At 49.7% G+C, this 21101-nt stretch overlaps 1 protein-coding gene across 1 annotated transcript in view; it reads left to right on the top strand.

The window, feature by feature from the left end:
• Positions 1 to 20114, top strand: part of NECAB1 (N-terminal EF-hand calcium binding protein 1) — a 59558-nt gene extending 39444 nt beyond the window's left edge. Inside the window, exons 9-13 of the mRNA XM_068165873.1 lie at positions 4150 to 4203; positions 6403 to 6515; positions 14921 to 14998; positions 16061 to 16152; positions 19750 to 20114. Coding sequence (XP_068021974.1) covers positions 4150 to 4203; positions 6403 to 6515; positions 14921 to 14998; positions 16061 to 16152; positions 19750 to 19778 — 366 coding nt within the window. The 3' untranslated portion in view covers positions 19779 to 20114. The remainder of the gene's footprint in view (positions 1 to 4149; positions 4204 to 6402; positions 6516 to 14920; positions 14999 to 16060; positions 16153 to 19749) is intronic.
• Positions 20115 to 21101: the final 987 nt, after the last annotated feature.

The raw sequence follows: 21101 nt of genomic DNA on the forward strand, positions 1-21101 counted from the left end.
AAACCTGAGTAACATCTCCCTGTACAGAAAAAGCTATGCCTTTTTTGTCTTTTCAGTCAGATAGATTGCCAGCCTAAGTTTTGACAGTTGGTTTATGCCTGTGTGTGATGAGTTCTTTTCTCTTCTGGAGAAGAATGAAGAGCAGAGGAAAAAAGTAAGGTTATCCATTCCTGAGCTGCTCTCTGCATAAAGTGCCCCTGCTGAAGCACAGACAATTTCAGAGAGGTGTTCAAGGCCAGGCTGGATGAGGCCTGGAGCAGCTGAGTCTAGTTATGAGGCACCCCTGCCCATGGCAGGGAGGTTGGAGATGATCTCTGAGCTCCCTTCCAACCTGAGCCATTCCATGAGTCATTCTGATCCACTAGAGGTGGTGTCTTGGGTTGAGGTGCTCTCATACCTAGGAGTTGTTCCAGGCCTATTGTGGCCAGTGCTCCTCCCTTCAGGTGAGTGCTCACCAGCATCAAGGTTGTGCCTGCCCTTCACAGACACCAGTGCTGGTGCCTTCACCAGCACCCACAAACAGGCAGCACTTGTGGAACCATGAACACCATGAACACGCCTGCTCCTGCTCCTTCATTGCAGCTGAGCAGGATGGATGTTGCCTCCTGAACATTGTCCATGATGTATGGTTGAACCTATGCCCCTTAGCCAGGCACCAGCTTGGATGGTTTTTGGGAGGCAGGGGTCTCCTACTCACCTGCTTGTCTGCTTCAGTAGAAAATTATGCACACAGAGAATAGCTAAGTAAGGGCTTTAACAAGGAGACAAAGTGATGGTGACCTAGCACAGGGCTCAGCAAGACAAGCACACGGACTTTCTTTGACATTGCTCGCTCCCAAATGAACCAACTGCCTCTAATTACTCCTCCTCTTTGGTCCCAGAGTGGGGCCAAATTTGATATTTCTCTTCTCTCCACCTGATTGCTCATTAGCTGTGTTACTGATTGGGCTGCCTCCAGCACTGGTGCCTCTCAAGACTCTGGTCTCCAAAAGCAGCCCAGTGCTCCCTTTGGTTATCCATGAGGCCTGACAACCTCTCACACCGCTTGTCCTCAACCAGCTGTGAAATTGGACCACTCTTTGTGGCACGGTCTGTAACTTCTGTCAGCTTTTCACCCTGCTCCTTGCTGTGCTCAGGCAGCTCCTCATGGTCTGCCCAGTCCATGAAGCCTCTGGCTAGGGCATACTCACTCTCCTCACACAGCAGCACCTCCCAGAGGTCATTTCTGCATGAGAAAAGCAATTACACAGCAGCTGCCACATTAATGACATTTTAGTAGCAACTTGATTTTTTTCTGAATAGATACACATTGGACTTTGAAATGTCAGAGTCCATCATGCTATGCATCTTGCTTTTGGTCCAGCTCTACTCCCAGCTCTGCTTTGGAACAGCAGCTTGCTGCCTTGCCCCAGCTGCCTCCCAAGGCAGACTGATGCCAAACAGTGTTTAAAGAAGCTTAACATTTAAGCTAATGTTCCTGCAAGAAGAAAGCTGGCACTCAGCAGTAGCAGTGTGCAAAGGTTGCAGAGCACAGCCAGGCTTTCTGTTGTAGATAAACTCACAACACAGATGCTAGGAAATGATCAGATCTGCTACAGAGAAATGCCAGGGAATGTCAGTCTGAAAAGGAGCTCAGTGTCACAGGCAAACAGGACATAGACCTTCCTTAATTATCTGCTTACCAACACAGGACTGATTAATAAGCCAGCAATTAAATAAACTTCCCTTTGCAAGCAGACAGGCTACAGCCACCTTTGCATCCCCCTGGTTTTGTATCTTAGGGCCAGCTGTAACTGTGAGAGTTGCTAAGTATCAGCTGGCTTTTGGCAGCTGCTGGAGCTCCTCCTTTTGCCTTTGCCCTGAGACAGGTTGGAAAGGATCACACAGCCCTGCTAAAGGGCAGTCTTCAGAAGCTACCACTTCTCAGCTGAGGTGAAGTAGGACTGCAGAGGCATTTTAATGCCCCAAGCCTGAGCTGCAACAGTTTTAACTCGCAGGCTGTGTGGTAACTGTCTGGCAGGAGCTCTGTTCTCCATGCTGGGCTGCTTCACTCATGCTCAACACCAAGCCAGCTCATGCTCAGGCACCCCTTCAGCACAGGTAAGGACCATGTGCCCTGCATGCATGCTCTGATGTCACAGCAGGCTGGCTTGCAGACTTACCCCTGCCCTGTGTACTCATGCCCTGCCTGATGACATAACTGAAGAACTGCTATGGATTGTTTGTAACTTCTTGAGTGGGCCAGCAGGTTCCCCTTCTGTGGTTCCTAGCAGAAAACTACCTGGTGAAGGGCTGGTTTAGTGTTGTCTGTCTTATCTGCTGCCTCCTGTCAAAGGTGAATTCAACCATGACTCAGCCTTTTAATTCATCTTACACCCCCACCCCCACACTCAGAGTTATACATTTATATATACTATTAAAAATAGAGCTCTTTTCTGGCTACCTTAAGAGAAAATTTGCAGTACAACTTGAATCATTCCTTCTCTTCTTCTATGCTATCTCAGAAAAACATTGCACTGAAACTACAGAAGACCCCCAGGAATATGCATTTTCCTTCAGGGCTTTTATCTGAAGTGTTTGTGTCAACAAATGAGCTCTTGAGGCTGGGTGGCTTCCCCCTTCCCCTCCACACACACACTTCAGGCCTTTCTATACACATGCTGCAGGAGAGATGCAGCTGCACAGCAGTTGCTGTGTGATTGCTGCCTAGTCCTGCCTTGCTGTGCCACCTGCTGCTGCTGGAGGTCTCCTCTCCAGTTGAATTCTACCTTCATCCCCCTTGCTGGCTTTTCAGTGAGTGCAGAATGTGTGCTGGCAAAATGTCTGCTACCTGCAGTTGATGAAGCCACATGCAGCTGGAAGCAGATGAAAATTGATCTGCATGCAGAAAGAAGCAAAGCACCACTGACAGAGACCGTTTTGCTCCAGCTGCTGCTGCTGCTGCCAAGAGCTCTGCTTGCTTCCAGGCACATCTATATTTTCAGAATGTCCATATGGCACTGGGTCAGGAGGTTCTGCATGTGCCTGGCATGCAAACAATCATTTTGTGGGCACCACTAGATGCTGTCTGCATGAATCACTGATTCATGAAGTGTGCATCCAGTTCATGTGCCAAGGAAGCATATTGCTGCCTCTGTTTGCTGCTGCCCAGCCTGTCCTCAGCAGCAAGTGCAGCAGTCCAGAAACCTGACTTGGAGCATCACACATCTTTTGCAATGCTAGAAAACAACTCCTTCCCAACACAACCCCCTTGCAAAGTTTCTTCAGTGTACAGTTTTATGATGGCATCTTAGCAGGTGATAGCTGATTTCAAATGACTACTCAGCTCCAGAGCCCAGGTGACAGTGTGAGAAGCTGTCTGTCTGTCCTCAGTGAAGTCCAACACATGGATTCCAGTTCTGGGCCCCTCAGTTCAGGAAGGACAGGGAGCTGCTTGAGAGAGTCCAGTGCAGAGCCACAAAAATGATGAAAGGAGTGGAACATCTTCCTTACAAGGAGAGACTGAGGGAGCTGAGGCTCTGTAGCTTGGAGAGGAGGAGATGAAGAGGTGACCTCATTCATGTTGATAAAGATGTGCAGGGTGAGTGCCAAGATGATGGAGCCAGGCTCTGCTGGGTGATGCCCAATGCCAGCACAAGGGGCAGTGGTGGATGTTGAGGCATAGGAAGTTCCATGGAAACAGGAGGATGAATTTCCCCCTGTGAGGGTGACAGAGCCCTGGAGCAGGCTGCCCAAGGGGGTTGTGGAGCCTCCCTCTCTGGAGATATTCAAAACCCACCTGGATGTGTTCCTGTGTGATCTGCTCTAGGATTGTCCTGCTCTGGCATCTGGGGCTGGACTGGATGAGCTTTCAAAGTCTCTTCCAGCCCCCAACCATTCTGGGGTTCTGTGATTTGCTACAAATGAGAAATCTCTGCACTATAAATAAAACCTTAGAGAATAGCCTGGGTTGGATTTAACCACTGCAGCATGCAGGACTCTGCAAACAATGCTTATGTTTGACTTACAGCTAACAAAGGAGAGATTTAATGACAGCTTCTGGAGATAAACCAGACTCTGGCTGTTGCAGTGGTTTGTTGGCAAGCTAAGAGCAGAATACAGCTGGAAATTTACCTTTTTTTATTTCTATTTCCTTCAACTCCCTCGAAGGACCTAAAGCTTGAGCCATTTGAAGAGGAAGTTTTGGAAGAAAATGCAAGACCTGTAAGTATTTTCCAACATAGTGATCAATCTCACCTGATCTCTTCTGTCAGACAGTAACATTACAAGAATAGAATAGAATAGAATAGAATAGAATAGAATAGAATAGAATAGAATAGAATAGAATAGACCAGGTTGGAAGAGACCTTCAAGATCATCGTATCCAACCCATCAACCAATCCAACCCACCTAAACAACTAACCCATGGCACCAAGCACCCCATCAAGTCTCCTCCTGAGCACCTCCAAATCACCATCCTCACTCTTAGTCAGCAGAATGCATTGTGCAAGAGGCAACAACCCATGGGTTAGAATATCTGGGCACAATGTTGTATTCATTTTTGTGCTGTTTTCAAAGGATAGACTGAGCCAAAACCTTGGAGGTCCCTTCCAGCCCAAAGCATTCTATGGTTCTATGACAAGGTGTCATTAATAAGACTCACCCATTTTGGCAGCAGCCTTTATGAGGTGGTAGTTCCTCTGCTCTTCATCTCCTAATGCTGTATGCAAGCTTTAAATCCTAGCTGTGCAGCCTCCCTCCCTCTCTCCCTCCCAGAGCTGCTATAGGAGCCCTTCCCAGCAAAGGTGGGAGAACATCTAGTGCTAAGCAATGTTCCAACTTACAAAATCAGAACCATGATCAGAAATAAACTCATGTCCCAGGATTGTCCCCAGCTCTTCAAATACACTAGGGTTCAAACCAGAGCAGAGCAGATTTAGATTGGATGTAAGGAACAAATTCTTTACCGTGAGGGTAGTGGAATACTGTGCAGGTTGCTCAGGGAGGCAGTTGAGTCCCCATCCTTGGAGATCTTCAAGGTGAGCCTCAACAGGGCTCTGGGCAACCTGATCCAGTTGAGGATGTCCCTGCTGACTGCAGAGGGGGTTGGACTGGATGGGCTTTGGAGGTGCCTTCCAACCCAGACCATTCTGTGATTCTATGATTCCTAAATTCAGAGCTTTTAACCTAACAGCATGCAAATCAAACACACACACAAAAAATAACCCTAACAGATGATCCATCAAATTCCTTAGTTCATCACAGGAGTTGCATTAGAGTTTAGTATTTTTTAGAAATAAGATTACACAATAATTTTGTTTCAGTAAAAGAAGGCCATGGACCTCCTGGAGTTGGTCCATGAAATGATCTGAGGGCTGGAAGCCCTTGGGTTGAGAGAGACATTGAGGTTGTGTAGCCTGGAGAAGAGAAGCCTCCAGGGAGACCTTATTGCAGACTTTCAGTACTTAAAGGGGGCTTGTAAGAAAGAAAGGGATAAACATTTTAGCCAGGCCTGTTGCAACAGGACAAGGGCTGATGGTTTTAAACTAAAAGAGGGAAGATTTAGACTAGATGTAAGGAAGATGTTTATTATGATGAGGGTGGTGGAACACTGAACCAGGCTGCCTAGAGATGCCCCATCCCTGGAGCAGGAGCAGGGAAGTCATTCTGCCCTGTGCTCAGCACTGCTCAGGCCACACCTTGAGTCCTGTGTCCAGTTCTGGGCTCCTCAGTTTAGGAAAGATGTTGAGATGCTGGAAGGTGTCCAGAGAAGGGCAACAAAGCTGGGGAGGGGTCTGGAGCACAGCCCTGTGAGGAGAGGCTGAGGGAGCTGGGGTTGCTTAGCCTGGAGAAGAGGAGGCTCAGGGGAGACCTCATTGCTGTCTACAACTCCCTGAAGGGAGGTTGTAGCCAAGTGGGGTTTTATTTCTTCTCCCAGGCAACCATCACCAGAACAAGAGGACACAGTCTCAAGCTGTGCCAGGGGAGGTTCAGACTGGATGTTAGGAAGAAGTTCTTCACAGAAAGAGAGATTGGCCATTGGGATGTGCTGCCCAGGGTGGTGGTAGAGTCACCATCCCTGGAGGTGTTTAAGAAGAGACTGGATGAGGCACTTGGTGCCAGGGTTTAGTTGAGTAGATGGTGTTGGGTGGTAGGTTGGACTTGATGATCTCGAAGGTCTTTTCCAACCTGGTTAACTCCTATTCTATTCTATTCTATTCTATTCTATTCTATTCTATTCTATTCTATTCTATTCTATTCTATTCTATTCTATTCTATTCTATTCTATTCTATTCTATTCTATTCCATTCCATTCTTTGATGGATTGTGGGTTGTATTGTTTTTTGATGAAGGGTTCTGAGTTTAAAGCACAAGCAAATGAGAAGCTGCTGTGGCAGTAACTGTTGCCATGTTTTGTACCAGCACATACTGATCGTTCAGCGCCAAATGTCTGTGATAGAAGAAGAAAGGGAGGCGTTCCGGGTTGCCCTCAAGCAGTACGTGGAATCTGCCGCTGCTCAGGCCGGCTGCTTGCAGTAAGTACAGAGCTGCTGTCCCGGGGCTGAAGGAAAGAATGCAGCCTGATTTCTTGAATTACATTTGAGTGGGGTTGGATTATTTGTGAAGAGAGTACCTGGAGCATCTTTGTGCCCAGCTGGTTATGCACGTGTAAGGCAGAGCTCTTCAAACAGAACAAAAGCCAGAAGGAGAAGTCACAGGATACTGCAGTGCAGACTTTAAGTGCAGCACAGAATGACAATACAGCTATCTCAGAGATACTAACCAACTGTTTAGGGCTTCTCAGCTCTTCAAGCCATCAGTTCATGACTTCTGGAAGCTCCCAGGCTGACACTCCCTATTGGAAAACTCATTTTCCAATGAGTTCCAATGAACCCAGCGCGTGGCTGAAGAGAAGAGGCAGCTGGAGGAGCGCAGCTCTGGGAGTTTGCTTTTGGCTTTGCTTCCCTTTGCTTTTCAGGCGGTAAGGGGCTGGTGGCTCAGGACCTCCTGAAGAGGGGAGGAGGGGCAGCGGGCTGGGGTTGCCTACAGTGCCTGGGGGCAGTGAGGTAGCTGGGGGAGGGGTTGCCGCGGAGACCGCGCACAAACCAAACAGACCCCGGAGCGTGGCTGCGGAGAGGAGACAGCGGCCAGCAGCTCAGCCCAGCCCAGCCCGGCTCGGCTCAGCCCAGCTCAGCTCGGCTCAGCTCAGCTCAGCCCAGCCCAGCCCAGCCCAGCCCAGCTCAGCTCAGCGCAGATCAGCCCAGTCCAGCTCAGCCCAGCCCAGCCCAGCCCAGCTCAGCTCAGCCCAGCCCAGTCCAGCCCAGCTCAGCTCAGCTCAGCTCAGTCCAGCTCAGCTCAACCCAGCTCAGCTCAGCCCAGCTCAGCTCAGCTCAGCCCAGCTCAGCTCGGCTCAGCTCAGCCCAGCTCAGCCCAGTCCAGCTCAGCCCAGCCCAGCCCAGCCCAGCTCAGCTCAGCTCAGTCCAGCTCAGCTCAACCCAGCTCAGCTCAGCCCAGCTCAGCTCAGCCCAGCTCAGCTCAGCTCAGCTCAGCTCAGCCCAGCTCAGCTCGGCTCAGCTCAGCCCAGCTCAGCCCAGTCCAGCTCAGCCCAGCCCAGCCCAGCCCAGCCCAGCTCAGCTCAGCTCAGCCCAGCCCGGCTCGGCTCAGCTCAGCCCAGCTCAGCTCAGCTCAGCTCAGCTCAGCTCAGCTCAGCTCAGCCCAGCCCAGTCCAGCCCAGCTCAGCTCAGCTCAGCTCAGCTCAGCCCGGCTCGGCTCGGCTCAGCTCAGCCCAGCTCAGCTCAGCTCAGCTCAGCTCAGCTCAGCTCAGCTCGGCTCAGCTCAGCCCAGCTCAGCTCGGCTCAGCCCAGCCCAGCCCAGCCCAGCTCCGCCTGCTCACTGACAGGGGAAGAACACCCGCCGGGTGGAGAGGGTGGTTACTGCAAGCTGGTTACTGCTGGAGCAAAGGCTCACAGAAGAACAGTGGGCACCCAAACAGAGACCACTCACAAGCATGCAGGTGGGTGCAGTTCAGGCAGGTGGCTGCAGTGAGTGCTGGAGCCTGGCACTCGATCTGGAGGATGGAAGGAACAACTCCTGTGTCAGGTGTGAGCAGATCAGGGCTCTGAGGAGCAGGGTGGCTGAACTAAAAGAAGAGGTGGAAAGGCTAAGAGCTACAAGAGATGGGGAACGGAACATTGACTATTCCCATAGTGTAACCTCTTCACAACCAGAACAGGAGGTGACTCTGAGTGGAACAGGGAGTTTGAGACCCTCCCATCAGCAAGCCTCTCAGCCTCCCTGCAGTAACCCACCTGAGCAGGGCCAATGGGAACAGGTCTGTGCCCGAGGGAAGAAATGCAAACGGAGAAAGCCTGCTCCTTTGAGCAGCACCCTGCCTGCAGTGCAGTTACAGAACAGGGATGAGGCTCTGCAGGAGGAACAGGTCATGGGTGAGGATGAGGACTCAAGAAGGTCAGAAGCTGCACCAGTGACAGGGCTGAGGCTCTGCAGGAGGAACAGGTCATGGGTGAGGATGAGGACTCAAGAAGGTCAGAAGCTGCACCAGTGACAGGGATGAGGCTCTGCAGGAGGAACAGGTCATGGGTGAGGATGAGGACTCCAGAAGGTCAGAAGCTGCACCAATGAGAGGTTGCCTCAGGCCAGCCATCAAAACTTACCCAGAAAAGAAACCTCGCAGGGTCATCGTTCTAGGAGACTCCCTACTGGAGGGAGCAGAGGGCCCAACATGCAGCCCAGAGCCATTTCCTAGAGAGGTCAGCTGCCTCCCTGGTGCCCAAGTAAAGGACATTGTAGGGAAAATTCCCAACCTCCTGAGTCCTTCAGACTCCTGCCCACTGCTGGTCTTTCAGGTGGGCAGTGACAATGCAACAATGAGAGGCTCACAATCCATTACAAGAGATTTCAGAACCTTAGGGCAACTGCTAAAGGGATCAGGAGCTCAAGTTGTGTTCTCTGCTACCCCTCTAACGTCAGCAATGGATGAGGGAACACTGAGGAAGGGCCAACAGGTCAATCCATGGCTCAGGGGCTGGTGCCATCGACAGGGCTTTGGGTTCCACAATCATGGATTGGTTTTCAAGGCACCAGAGCTGAAAACAACTTATGGGACACACTTGTCCCAGAGGGGGAAAAGGATCCTGGGGCAGGAATTGGCAGGGCTCATTGATAGGGCTTTAAACTAGATTTGAAGGGGGAAGGGGTTAATAGTCTCCTGCTGGCTGGTGACAAACAGAGGGGCAGCTCACCAGAGGCAGAGGGATGGAGAGCTGGTAAGGGCTCTCAACTTGCTGCCCTGAGGCAAGCCACGAATGATGCACCAGGACACTCTGTGGAACCAAGGGGAATTGGCACAAGAGGAGGACAGGGCCAGCCCAGCTGAAGTGCCTCTGTGCAAATGCACACAGCTTGGGCAACAAACAGGATGAGTTAAGGGCACTGTGCTGCTGGGATGCCACGACATAGTGGCTGTTACTGACACTTGGTGGGATGAATCCCATGACTGGAATGTAGGGATAGATGGGTATAAGCTCTTTAGGAAGGACAGGCAGGGAAGGAGAGGAGGAGGTGTTGCCCTCTATGTCAATAACCAGCTGGAATCAGTGGAGCTCCACCTGGGGAGGGATGATGAGCTGGGTGAGAGTGTATGGGTTACAATTAAAGGCAGGACAGGGGAAGGAGATATTACTGTGGGGGTCTCCTGCAGGCCACCTGACCAGCAGATCCAAGCAGATGAGGCCCTCCACAGGCAAAGAGAAGCAGCTTCCAGGTCACAAGCCCTGCTCCTCATGGGGGATTTCAACCACCCTGACATCTGCTGGAGGGACAACACAGCAAGGCACCAGCAATCCAGGATGTTCCTGGACTGCACAGAAGACAACTTCCTCCTCCAAATGGTAGAGGAACCAACAAGAAAAGGTGCTATGCTGGACCTTGTTCTCACCAACAGGGAAGGGCTGGTAAGCAATGTGAGGCTCAGAGACAGCCTTGGCTGCAGTGACCATGAAGCAGTTGCATTGAATCTCCTCAGGGCAATCAGGAGGAAGTATTCCAAGCTCACGACCCCAGACTTTGGGCGTGCAGACTTTGATGGCTTCAGGGATCTGATAGCCAAAGTGTCCTGGGACAAAGCCCTGGAGGGAAGAGGGACCCAGGACAGCTGGTCAGTATTCAAGGACCACCTCCTCTGTGTCCAGGAGCTGTGTATACCAACACAGAGAAAAGCAGGTAAGAATGCTAGGAGGCCTGCCTGGATGGGCAAGGAGCTGCTGGACACACTAGCACTTAAAAGGAAACTCTACAGGCAGTGGAGGGAAGGACAGGTAGAACAGGGGGTTATAAGGAAGCTGCCTGAGCAGCAAGAGACCTGGTTAGGAAAGCCAAAGCAGAGATTGAATTGAATCTAGCCAGGGAGGTTAAAGGGAACACTAAGAACTTCTACAGGTATATGAATGGGAAGAAGAAGCCTAGGGAAGGTGTGGGCCCCCTCAGAAAGGAAACTGGTGACATGGTCACAAGTGATGAGGAAAAGGCTGAGGTACTCAATAACTTCTTTACCTCAGTCTTCACTACAAGGGCCTCCAGCCACACTCCTGATGTTATGGAAGACAATGCCAGGGATGGGGAGGAAGAACTGCCCATGGTGAGTGAAGATCAGGTTGGTGATCACCTGAAGAACCTGAAAGTGTTCAAGTCCATGGGACCCGACGGGATACACCCAGGGGTGCTGAGAGAACTGGCAGAGGAGGTTGCTGAACCCCTCTCTAGTCTATTCCAAAAGTCCTGGCAGTCTGGGGCAGTCCCCACAGACTGGAACAGGGGAAGCATTACCCCCATCTGCAAAAAGGGTAAGAAGGAGGAACCAGGGAACTCCAGGCCAGTCAGTCTCACCTCTGTGCCCAGAAAGATCATGGAGCAGATCCTCCTGGAGGCACTACTGGCTCAGAAGAATAGTGAAGAGGTGATTGGGAACAGTCAGCATGGCTTCACCAGGGGCAAATCCTGCCTGACCAACCTGGTGGCCTTCTCTGAACAGGTGACAACATCAATAGCTGAGGGGAGAGCAGCTGATGTCATTTACCTGGACCTGAGCAAAGCCTTCGACACTGTCCCACACCACATCCTGGTCTCCAGGCTGGTGACACATGGGTGTGATGGGTGACCACCAGATGGATAAGGAACTGGCTTGATGGCTGCACCCAAAGAGTGGCTGTCCAGGGGTCCATGTCCCAGTGGAGGCCAGGGACAAGCAGAGTCCCTCAGGGATCAGTCCTGGGACCAGGCTTGTTCAACATCTCTGTGGGTGCCATGGACAGTGGCATTGAGTGCACCCTCAGCAGGGTTGCTGATGACACCAAGCTGTGTGGTGCAGCAGACAGCTGGAGGGAAGGGATCCATCCAGAGGGACCTGGACAGGCTGGAGAGGTGGGCACAAGCCAACCTCAGGAGGTTCAACAAGACCAAGGGCAGGGTCCTGCAGCTGGGTCGAGGCAATCCCAGGCACAAATCCAGGCTGGGCAGTGACTGGCTGGAAAGCAGCCCTGAGGAGAGAGACTTGGGGGTGCTGGGGGAGGAGAAGCTCAACAGGAGCTCTCAGTGTGCACTTGCAGCCCACAAAGCCAATCAGATCCTGGGCTGCATCAGGAGAAGTGTGGCCAGCAGGGCAAGGGAGGTGATCCTCCCCCTCTGCTCAGCTCTGGGGAGACCCCACCTGGAGTACTGCCTCCAGTTCTGGAGCCCCTATTGCAAGAGGGATGTGGAGGTGCTGGAAGGTGTCCAGAGAAGGGCCAGGAGGATGAGCAGAGGGCTGGAGCACCTCTCCTGTGAGGACAGACTGAAGGAGTTGGGGCTGTGCAGTCTGGAGAAGAGAAGGCTTCCAGGTGACCTCATTGTGGCCTTCCAGGATCTGAAGGGGGCTACAAGAAGGCTGGGGAGGGACTGCTCAGGATCTCAGGTAGTGATAGGACTAGGGGGAATGGAATGAAGCTGGAGGTGGGGAGATTCAGGCTAGATGTGAGGAGGAAGTTCTTCCCCATGAGAGTGGTGAAGCCCTGGAATGGGTTGTCCAGGGAGGTGGTTGGGGCTCTGTCCCTGGAGGTGTTTAAGGCCAGGCTGGCTGAGGCTGTGGCCAGGCTGATCTAGTGTGGGGTGTCCCTGGCCCATGGCAGGGGGGTTGGAACTAGATGATCTTTGTGGTCCCTTCCAACCCTGACTGATACTATGATACTATGATACTCTTTGCCAGCCTGCCTCTGTGCTCACCTGGCAGGTGAACAGTTTATCAACTCAGCTGCCAGTGCTCTGTGTGGGAGCTGTCAGAATCTCCCCCTCAGGCTGGCATTCTTGAATTGCCATTCACTGTAAGTGTGCTGGGTTGAGGCAGCCCCCTTCCCCACCCCTGGCAACAATAAACACTCAGACAAATGGATTGCAAAAGTGATAGAAAGTTTAAATAGAAAGCAGTTAAGGTTAAGAACACATTTTAGTGACTTACCACTGTGCTGGATTTCTTAATTCAGCAGCCCATACAGACCATAATGACATGAACATGTTTATCATGTGTGCCCAGCCCAGGAGCTTCCCATGCATCCCGAGGCTGCCTATCACACCCCTGAGTTGTGATCATCACACTTAGGTTTGTGCCAGCAGTGCTCACACAGGCCAGAAAAGGTCAGAGAAGGAACGAGTGACCTTTGTGCTGTGCTCCACTTGCAAAGGGAGGCTGATGAGGAGAATAATTTTTTCTTGTGAGCTGCTAGCTGGAGAAAACCAAGAAGAGAGCTCCCCCCCCGTCCCAGCCCCCAGCAGAAGACTATAGTGGCTGCAGACTTCTCAGGGGAGAGAGCTTGCAGGACTGCAGCATCAGCTTCAGGAGTGGTGGCTCGCAGTTAGTTTCTTGCCCAGACTTGCAGGGGTTTGGTAAATCTGTGATGCCATCTACAGGCTGGCGCTTGCTGCAGCTCTTCACGCCGACTCGCTTTTCCCAGCAGCTCTGGGTGGTTTTGCAATCTGACAGCGAGCTTCCACACACAGCAAGAGGAAACAGATAACCCATGCAACTTCTGTCTTCTAGCTGCATGCAATGTGACCTCAGCTCAGTTTCCAAGCACAGCAGTGGTAAGATCTCACCCTTAGGCACTAGGACAAATGTGTGCAAGGAGACTTTTTGTGCTATACATCTGAGCTCCTGCTTGAGTACTCAAATCCACAAGCAGCCTACATGCTCTAAAGCTTTTGTGCTCACTACAATAAGGGAGATTCTGTGAGGGGGATCAGCAGATACTTAGTGGTTCATTTGCCACCCATGTTAAACTGTTAGCTGAACAGCAAACAGTAGTCAGGAATATGATTTTGAAAGTGTGCCTGCAGCAGGCTTCAGCCTGCCAGGCCTTTTACTCCATTGTGTGCTTGCTTTCACAGCATCTCACCACGGTGCCACTTGGATGCACCTCTCATATATAAAAGATAGCTGCTCACAGTGTAGTTTTTCAATGAAACAGTGCAAGCTGCTCTATAAACTTAACTTGTTCTCTTCTCTCTGTGCAGTATTGACTGATTTTTCCCTTAACCACAGCTCTTTGATTAGTTTTCTGTATTATTGATTAGCAAGAAAGCTGGGGAGGGACTTTTTAGGGTGTCAGGAAATTATAGGACTAGGGGGAATATTAAAAAACTAGAAATGGATAGATTCAGATTGGATGTTAGGAAGAAGTTCCTCCCCATGGGAGTGGTGAGAGACTGGCACAGGTTGCCCAGGGAGGTGGTGGAAGCCTCATCCCTGGAGTTCTTTAAGGCCAGGCTGGATGTGGCTGTGAGCAACCTGCTGTAGAGTGAGGTGTCCCTGCCCATGGCAGGGGGGTTGGAACTGGATGATTCTTGAGGCCCCTTCTAAGAGGGACCTTGACAGGCTGAACAGATGGCCAGAGTTGAACATGATGGCATTCAAGAAGTCCAAGTACTGACTACTGCACCTTGGCCACAACAACCCCATGCAGTGCTACAGGCTGGGGTCAGAGTGGCTAAGAGCAGCCAGGCAGAAAGGGACCTGGGGGTACTGGGTGACAGAAGCTGAACATGAGCCAGCAGTGTGCCCAGGTGGCCAAGAAGGCCAATGGCATCCTGGCCTGCATCAGGAATAGTGTGGCCAGCAGGAGCAGGGAAATCAATCTGCCCTGTACTCAGCACTGCTCAGGCCACACCTTGAGTCCTGTGTCCAGTTCTGGGCTCCTCAGTTTAGGAAGGACATTGAGACACTTGAAGGTGTCCAGAGAAGGGCAACAAGGCTGGGGAGGGGTCTGGAGCACAGCCCTGTGAGGAGAGGCTGAGGGAGCTGGGGTTGCTTAGCCTGGAGAAGAGGAGGCTCAGGGGAGACCTCATTGCCCTCTACAACTACCTGAAAGGTGGCTGTAGCTGGGAGGGAGTTGGTCTCTTCTCTCTAGCTACCAGCATCAGAACAAGAGGACACAGTCTCAAGCTGTGCCAGGTGAAGTTTAGGCTTGAGGTGAGGAGAAAGTTCTTCACCGAGAGAGTCATTTGCCATTGGAATGTGCTGCCCAGGGAGGTGGTGGAGTCCCCATCCCTGGAGGTGTTCAAGAGGGGATTGGATGTGGCACTTGGTGCCATGGTTTAGTCATGAGGTCTGTGGTAACAGGTTGGACTCGATGATCCTCAAGGTCTCTTCCAACCTTGGTTATACTGTGAGACTGTGATACTGTGGAATGTGCTGCTCAGGGAGGTGGTGGAGTCACCATCACTGGAGGTGTTTAAGAAGAGACTGGATGGGGCTTTTTTTGTGTTGATTAGATAGTGTTGGATGATAGGTTGGACTCAATGATCTCAAAGGTCTTTTCCAAACTGGTTAATTCTATTCCATTCCATTCCATTCCATTCCATTCCATTCCATTCCATTCCATTCCACAATTCTTAGTGTTTCCATACAGAAGCTTCCAAGTGACTGCCGCTTCCTTGTGTATGAGTTCTGGGAGAACAGCAATGCCTGGAATAGGTAAGTTTCAGGTTTTGGTTTGGTTTTACTTTGTTATTGGGGGTTTGGTTTGGTTTTTTGTTTATGGGGATTTTGGTTTTAGTTTTTTGTGGGTTTTTTTCTGTAATAAATGTTTGAATGCTAGAAAACAATTGTGTAGAAAGGCTGAATGCAGATTGCTTTAAATACTGCTGATGAATCTCTTGCTCTCTGTATCACACTTCAGAGCAATAGTTCAATCATTAAAGGCTAAAACATGTTGAAACATATAAATAAAAATGTTAGAAAGAACTAATTTGAATAGAACACAAAAGGTCTGAAAGCCAATAGTTCAAGCTATGGCACTCAGTGGCTCTTAGCTCAGCAGAGACAAAAGGCCAGGGAAAGCGCAGCACTACCACAGTGTTGTGATGATGAAAGACAGAAAAGGAGCCAATGAGTGGGACAGAAGATGGCCACATTTACACTTGTGTGCAGTCATGGGGAGCTCTTCCCAAGCTTCCCAAATCCACATCACAAAAACTCAAAGGACAGATTCCAGGAGCATCTCTTTTGAGCCCAAAATAGAAGTTATGGTGAGTAAAAGTCCTACCTAACGAATTCCAGCCTGTGGCAAGACAGATGGCTAAGAAACTGAGACAAAAAGATTTTCCTTAGCTACCTTCACTACTAAACCTCAACCAACCAAACCCTATGATCCTACATCTGTGAACAGAATCCATACTGAAGGAAGGTGGAGAATTCTCTTGAAGCTTGGTTGCTTTCCTTTTGAACAACCCCCAGTTCAAAGCTCAAGAGCCCAGTCACAGGCTCAAGACCCCCAGCAGCACATCTCAGCACTATGCTGGGTCACAAGCACGAGATGACCATCAGAGTAAAGGAAAATCTGTGTTTAATATGACCTGCAAGCACTTCACAGCCTGTCTGGACTCCTCTTCCACTGCCATATTGCCTAAGCCTTGAGGCACAAAAATCTGTCTTGCAGCTTTAACTGTAAAATTTCTAACGCTCATTAAAAGCCAAGCAAGCAAACTAGCCCCTTCAAAAGCATTTATATATTCTTATTTTCCCACAATTATCTAGCCACCTTCAAATGAATTACAGCAAGGCATTCCAAAAAAGCAATGTGGACTTCCTGGAGACTCCAGAGCTCATCACAACAATGCTGGTCCCTGGTAAGTATCATTTGCTCACATGATTTTGTTTGTTCTGCATGAAGAGTTCTGCTGCAGCAGTGTGTTCCCTATGCAGGACCACTGCACACCACCAGCTCTAGTCAGATCTTCTTTGGTAATGTCTGGAGGAGACCACCCCAAGGGTTTTGATTTTAAGCACAGAACTGTAAAATGCATCAGCAAGAGTAAGCCCCCAAATGCTTGACTTTATATAGTGCAAAGTCAGGCTAGCATCTGTCTAGAATAAACAACTATGTGTGAACAGCAACACAGACCTCATTGAAGATTTTCAGGCAAAACACTGCTTTCTGGTGAAGACTTCATCAACTTAACCATTGACTGAAGGGAGCCTTAATTACTAACAATTGATATTTACCAACCAATTTATTGTATGTACTTCCTGCTATGTTACAAACCCCCACAAACCACTTTGAAAGAGCAAGGTGTTCACGACAACAAGTTATTTAAAGGTTCCAAATTATTATTTCTCATACAAAGCACTGAGTATGCAACATCATGAGCCTGCAGTGTGCCCAGGGGGCCAAGAGGACCAATGGCATCCTGGCCTGCATCAGGAACAGTGTGGCCAGCAGGAGCAGGGAAGTCATTGTGCCCCTGTACTCTGCACTGGTTAGGCCACACCTTGAGTCCTGTGTCCAGTTCTGGGCCCCTCAGTTTAAGAAGGACATTGAGACACTTGAAGGTGTCCAGAGAAGGGCAACAAAGCTGGGGAGAGGCCTTGAGCACAGCCCTGTGAGGAGAGGCTGAGGGAGCTGGGATTGCTTAGCCTGGAGAAGAGGAGGCTCAGGGGAGACCTCATTGCTCTCTACAACTACCTGGAGGGTAGTTGTAGCCAGGAAGGGGTTGGTCTCTTCTCTCAAGCAACCAGCACCAGAACAAGAGGACACAGTCTCAAGCTGCACCAGGGGAAGTTTAGGCTGGAGGTGAGGAGAAAGTTCTTCACTGAGAGAGTCATTTGTCATTGGAATGTGCTGCCCAGGGAGGTGGTGGAGTCCCCATCCCTGGAGGTGTTCAAGAGGGGATTGGATGTGGCACTTGGTGCCATGGTCTAGTCATGAGGTCTGTGGTGGCAGGTTGGACTCGATGATCTTTGAGGTCTCTTCCAACCTTGGTGATACTGTGATACTGTGATCTTACTCCTCCTAGAAATAGCAGTTCAAAGAGACAGTGCAGGATGAAACAAAGCAAGCCTCAGCACCATGTTCACTGAGTGGGGACAGCAAATGCTTTATGACAATGAAAGCCCAGGTTCCCCTGTGCCTGAGTAGAGGCTGATTTTAAGTTAATAAAACCCTACCTAGTAGGAAACTAAACAAATAAATGCTGTAAGCCTGTACCTGGGTTTTCTCCTGAGCAGAAACCAGCCAAGACATTTTCAGACCTCATGAGCCTGATCTGGGCACACAGTAATATTGTCAGGGATTCCTGCAGTATCAGGAGATTGCACTTAATGAACCAAGAATCCCTTCAAATCTTTTATCTTGCTGGGAAATTGCTGGATGTAAGAGGAACTTGGCTGCAGGAAACAATGCAGCCTTCCCAAACTTCTGAGAGCGAGACCCATGTGTGGTGACCCAGGAGCGCTCCAGGGCAGGTTTACTCCCAGCTGGAGCACAATTAACGTTAAATAACATGTAAGCACGATTTTTGAACCCCTAAGTATAGAGAAGCATCTGAAATTGGGTTCAAAATGCATCAACTCTGCCTGCTAAGAAGGATTTCAGTCTGCAGCACTCTGCCCTGGCAGACAGTTGCCATAGAAACAGCATTTCTCCCTGCGCACTCCTCGCCGGGGGGCAGTGGGAAGTACTGCACTCTCAGGTGTTCTGACTGGTGTAGAGCTTGGCTGTAACGCTGAGCTGTCAGCTTTTGTTTCATGGAAAGCACTTCCCACATCTGATCTACACAAACCAGATCTGCATTTGAAAGACAGAAAATGTTCCTGAAGTAGAAAAACCAAACCAACATACATTCTTGAAGCAGAAAAACAGCCTATGGCTGCACTCTTACCAGGGTGGTTTAGACAGAATTTTAGGCACCATGAAGTTGTACCACTGTAAAATAAGGACTGAAAAATAACATCAGCCTGCAACTAGCACACAGCCAGGCTCCCTTCTCAAAACAAGTTTACCCTAGCTCAGACACATCCACCTGCTTCACACATCTGGGTAACTCACTGAAACCACTCTGAACTGCAGCCTGGGTCTGAGCCAAAGATGACAACCAAGAGCCTTTGCCCTGCTGATTAACTAAAATGACTAAGGATAAACTTCTGTGGCTAAGAATGATTCAGGAAGACCAGGGCTTTTGAGACTGTTAGGTGCCATGTTCTCCTAAAGCAAAGTCATTTAGCATCAGCTAATAGGAAACACAACCTTCTAGACTCATGGGCACACCTATTAACCACCCCCACTCCCCCCTGGCAGCTCCAGGCCAATCTAGCAGGGTGGCATGAATCACTCAGTTCAGCAGTCAATGGCTACTGCTTGTATAAGATCCGGACTTGAGGACAGTAGAGAACGACTTGGTGAGGGAAACAAAAGCTATGGCAGCCCACCAAACACTTAGGACACTGTAATCCAGGAATTCTATTGTTAAACTGGCATCTTTTTTGGCCAAAATTCATGAATCCGCTGATGTGTCAGAGACTACTAGGTTTTCACAGCCCAAATTCAGGTAGGATTCACAGCCCAAATTCAGGTAGGATTCACAGCCCAAATTCAGGTAGGATTCATAAGCAGCTTCTCAATATTCCTCTTCAAGAACAATAATTCTCATTAATAAAATATAAATGGAAGGATAAATGGAGACATTCAGAGAAACAAGTTGCACCAAGTGCTTTGATCCCCAAAACTGTGTGGTGCAAAAGCTTCTGAGCTAAGGGGCCTTGGCATCTTGGATACACTCACAATTCCTTTCCTTCCTTCCTGTCTCTCTCCATAAATCTTGTGGTTCCTCCCTGCATACGGTTCAGTTTCCAAAGGCCAAAGGCTAGGGACTGTTGGGAAGTACAGATGTGTTTTACTCCAGCCCTGTCTATAATTTGGTGCTGAAACTCTTCAGGTAGGGGCATGGCATTTTACAACCCCATCAATTCAGCTACTTTTGGGGCAAACTGCTCTTAATTCCTGGAGCTGTGTCAAACGTACACCAGGTTTGAATAATGCCACCAGGAAAGGAAGTCATTACGGGCAGTACAGCCACCCAGGGGACACACTGCTCAGCTTAAATACTGACACAGGCAGCAGAGCAGGAGTGAGAATTGATGTGGTTTGCTCTCTGGAGTCTCTTAGTTCTATGCAGCCCTCCCTGCTCCACGTTAATGCTTCTCTGGATGTGATCAACAGGAGAGAGAAATCCTTGCACAGGAGCCATGCCCCCAGCAGTTATCCTCAGCTCTCTAAGTATTTTTTCCCCCCCTTGCATGGAGAGGTTTTGTCCTTGAAAGCATGCAGCTTTCAAATAAGTACCATTAGCTACTCTATACACATCAGAGCTGGTTTATTTGGGGTTTTGACAAGAGGTAGAAAGAGAACCACTGCTGTTAACAAACCAATCGATTCTCCTCTCTTTCAGCCTCCTGGTGGATCCTCAACAACAACTAGCAGCTGTGGGTGAATGTTAATGTTGCCATGTTCTTCATTGCAGTGATGTTCACCAGCAGCCTGAGGTGTGCTGGGGTAGGGTTTGTGATGTGGTGCTGTTTGTTGTTATGGATGTGAGCTTCTCCACCTTCAAGTAAGGAAAACTGCACAATCACTGCCGTCCCCTCCTGTGGCTAGTTCAGCGAGCTGATGCATTCCAAAAGGTGAAATAAGACAACTGTGCTAAATTGTTCATTGTGTATGTTCAGCCCAAACTGTCACAGAAAAGTGCATCTCGAGTGGTGTGACTAAGTACTTGTGCAAAGTTTCAGTCTCGTGTTAATAAACAATTGTTACTTCCTGCTGCTGCTCTCTCCTTTCAGAGATCAAACATGGGGGGACATGGAGACACATTTGCAGAAAGGTCTTCTGCTTCAGAGAAGCTGTTCTGGAGCAGGGAAGTCATTCTACCCTGTGCTCAGCACTGCATAGGCCACACCTTGAGTCCTGTGTCCAGTTCTGGGACCCTCAGTTTAGGAAAGATGTTGAGTTGCTGGAAGGTGTCCAGAGAAGGGCAAGAAAGCTGGGGAGGGGTCTGGAGCACAGCCCTGTGAGGAGAGGCTGAGGGAGCTGGGGTTGCTTAGCCTGGAGAAGAGGAGGTTCAGGGGAGACCTTCTTGCTCTCTCCAACTCCCTGAAGGGAGGTTGTAGCCAGGTGGGAGTTGGTCTCTTCTCCCAGGCAACCAGCACCAGAACAAGAGGACACAGTCTCAAGCTGTGCCAGGGGAGGTTTAGGCTGGATGTTAGGAAGAAGTTTTTCCCAGAAAGAGAGATTGGCCGTTGGAATGTGCTGCCCAGGGAGGTGGTGGAGTCACCATCCCTAGAGGTGTTTGAGAAGAGCCTGGATGAGGCACTTGGTGCCATGGTTTAGTGGATCAGATGGTGTTGGGTGAAAGGTTGGACTTGATCTCAAAATTCTTTTGCAACCTGGTTAATTCTATTCTATTCTATTCTATTCTATTCTATTCTATTCTATTCTATTCTATTCTATTCTATTCTATTTAGGAGATTACAAGGGTAATTAATTCACAGAATCATTCAGTTTGGAGAAGACCCCTGGGATCATCAAGTCCAGCCATTAACCGTGCTCTACACAGTTCACCCCTAAACATATCCCCAAGCATCACATCTAAACCACCTCTAAACACATCCAGGGCTGGAGACTCAACCACCCCCCTGGGCAGCCTGTGCCAATGTCTGATACTCTTTCTGTGAAAAAGTTTTTCTAATGTCCAGTCTAAACCTCCCCTGTTACAGTTTGAGGCTGTTTCCTCTTGTTGTGTTG

This window comes from Melanerpes formicivorus, unplaced genomic scaffold, assembly GCF_026170545.1.
Source record: "Melanerpes formicivorus ecotype bairdi unplaced genomic scaffold, bMelFor1.0.p_v2 SCAF_94, whole genome shotgun sequence".
Classification (NCBI taxonomy): domain Eukaryota; kingdom Metazoa; phylum Chordata; class Aves; order Piciformes; family Picidae; genus Melanerpes; species Melanerpes formicivorus.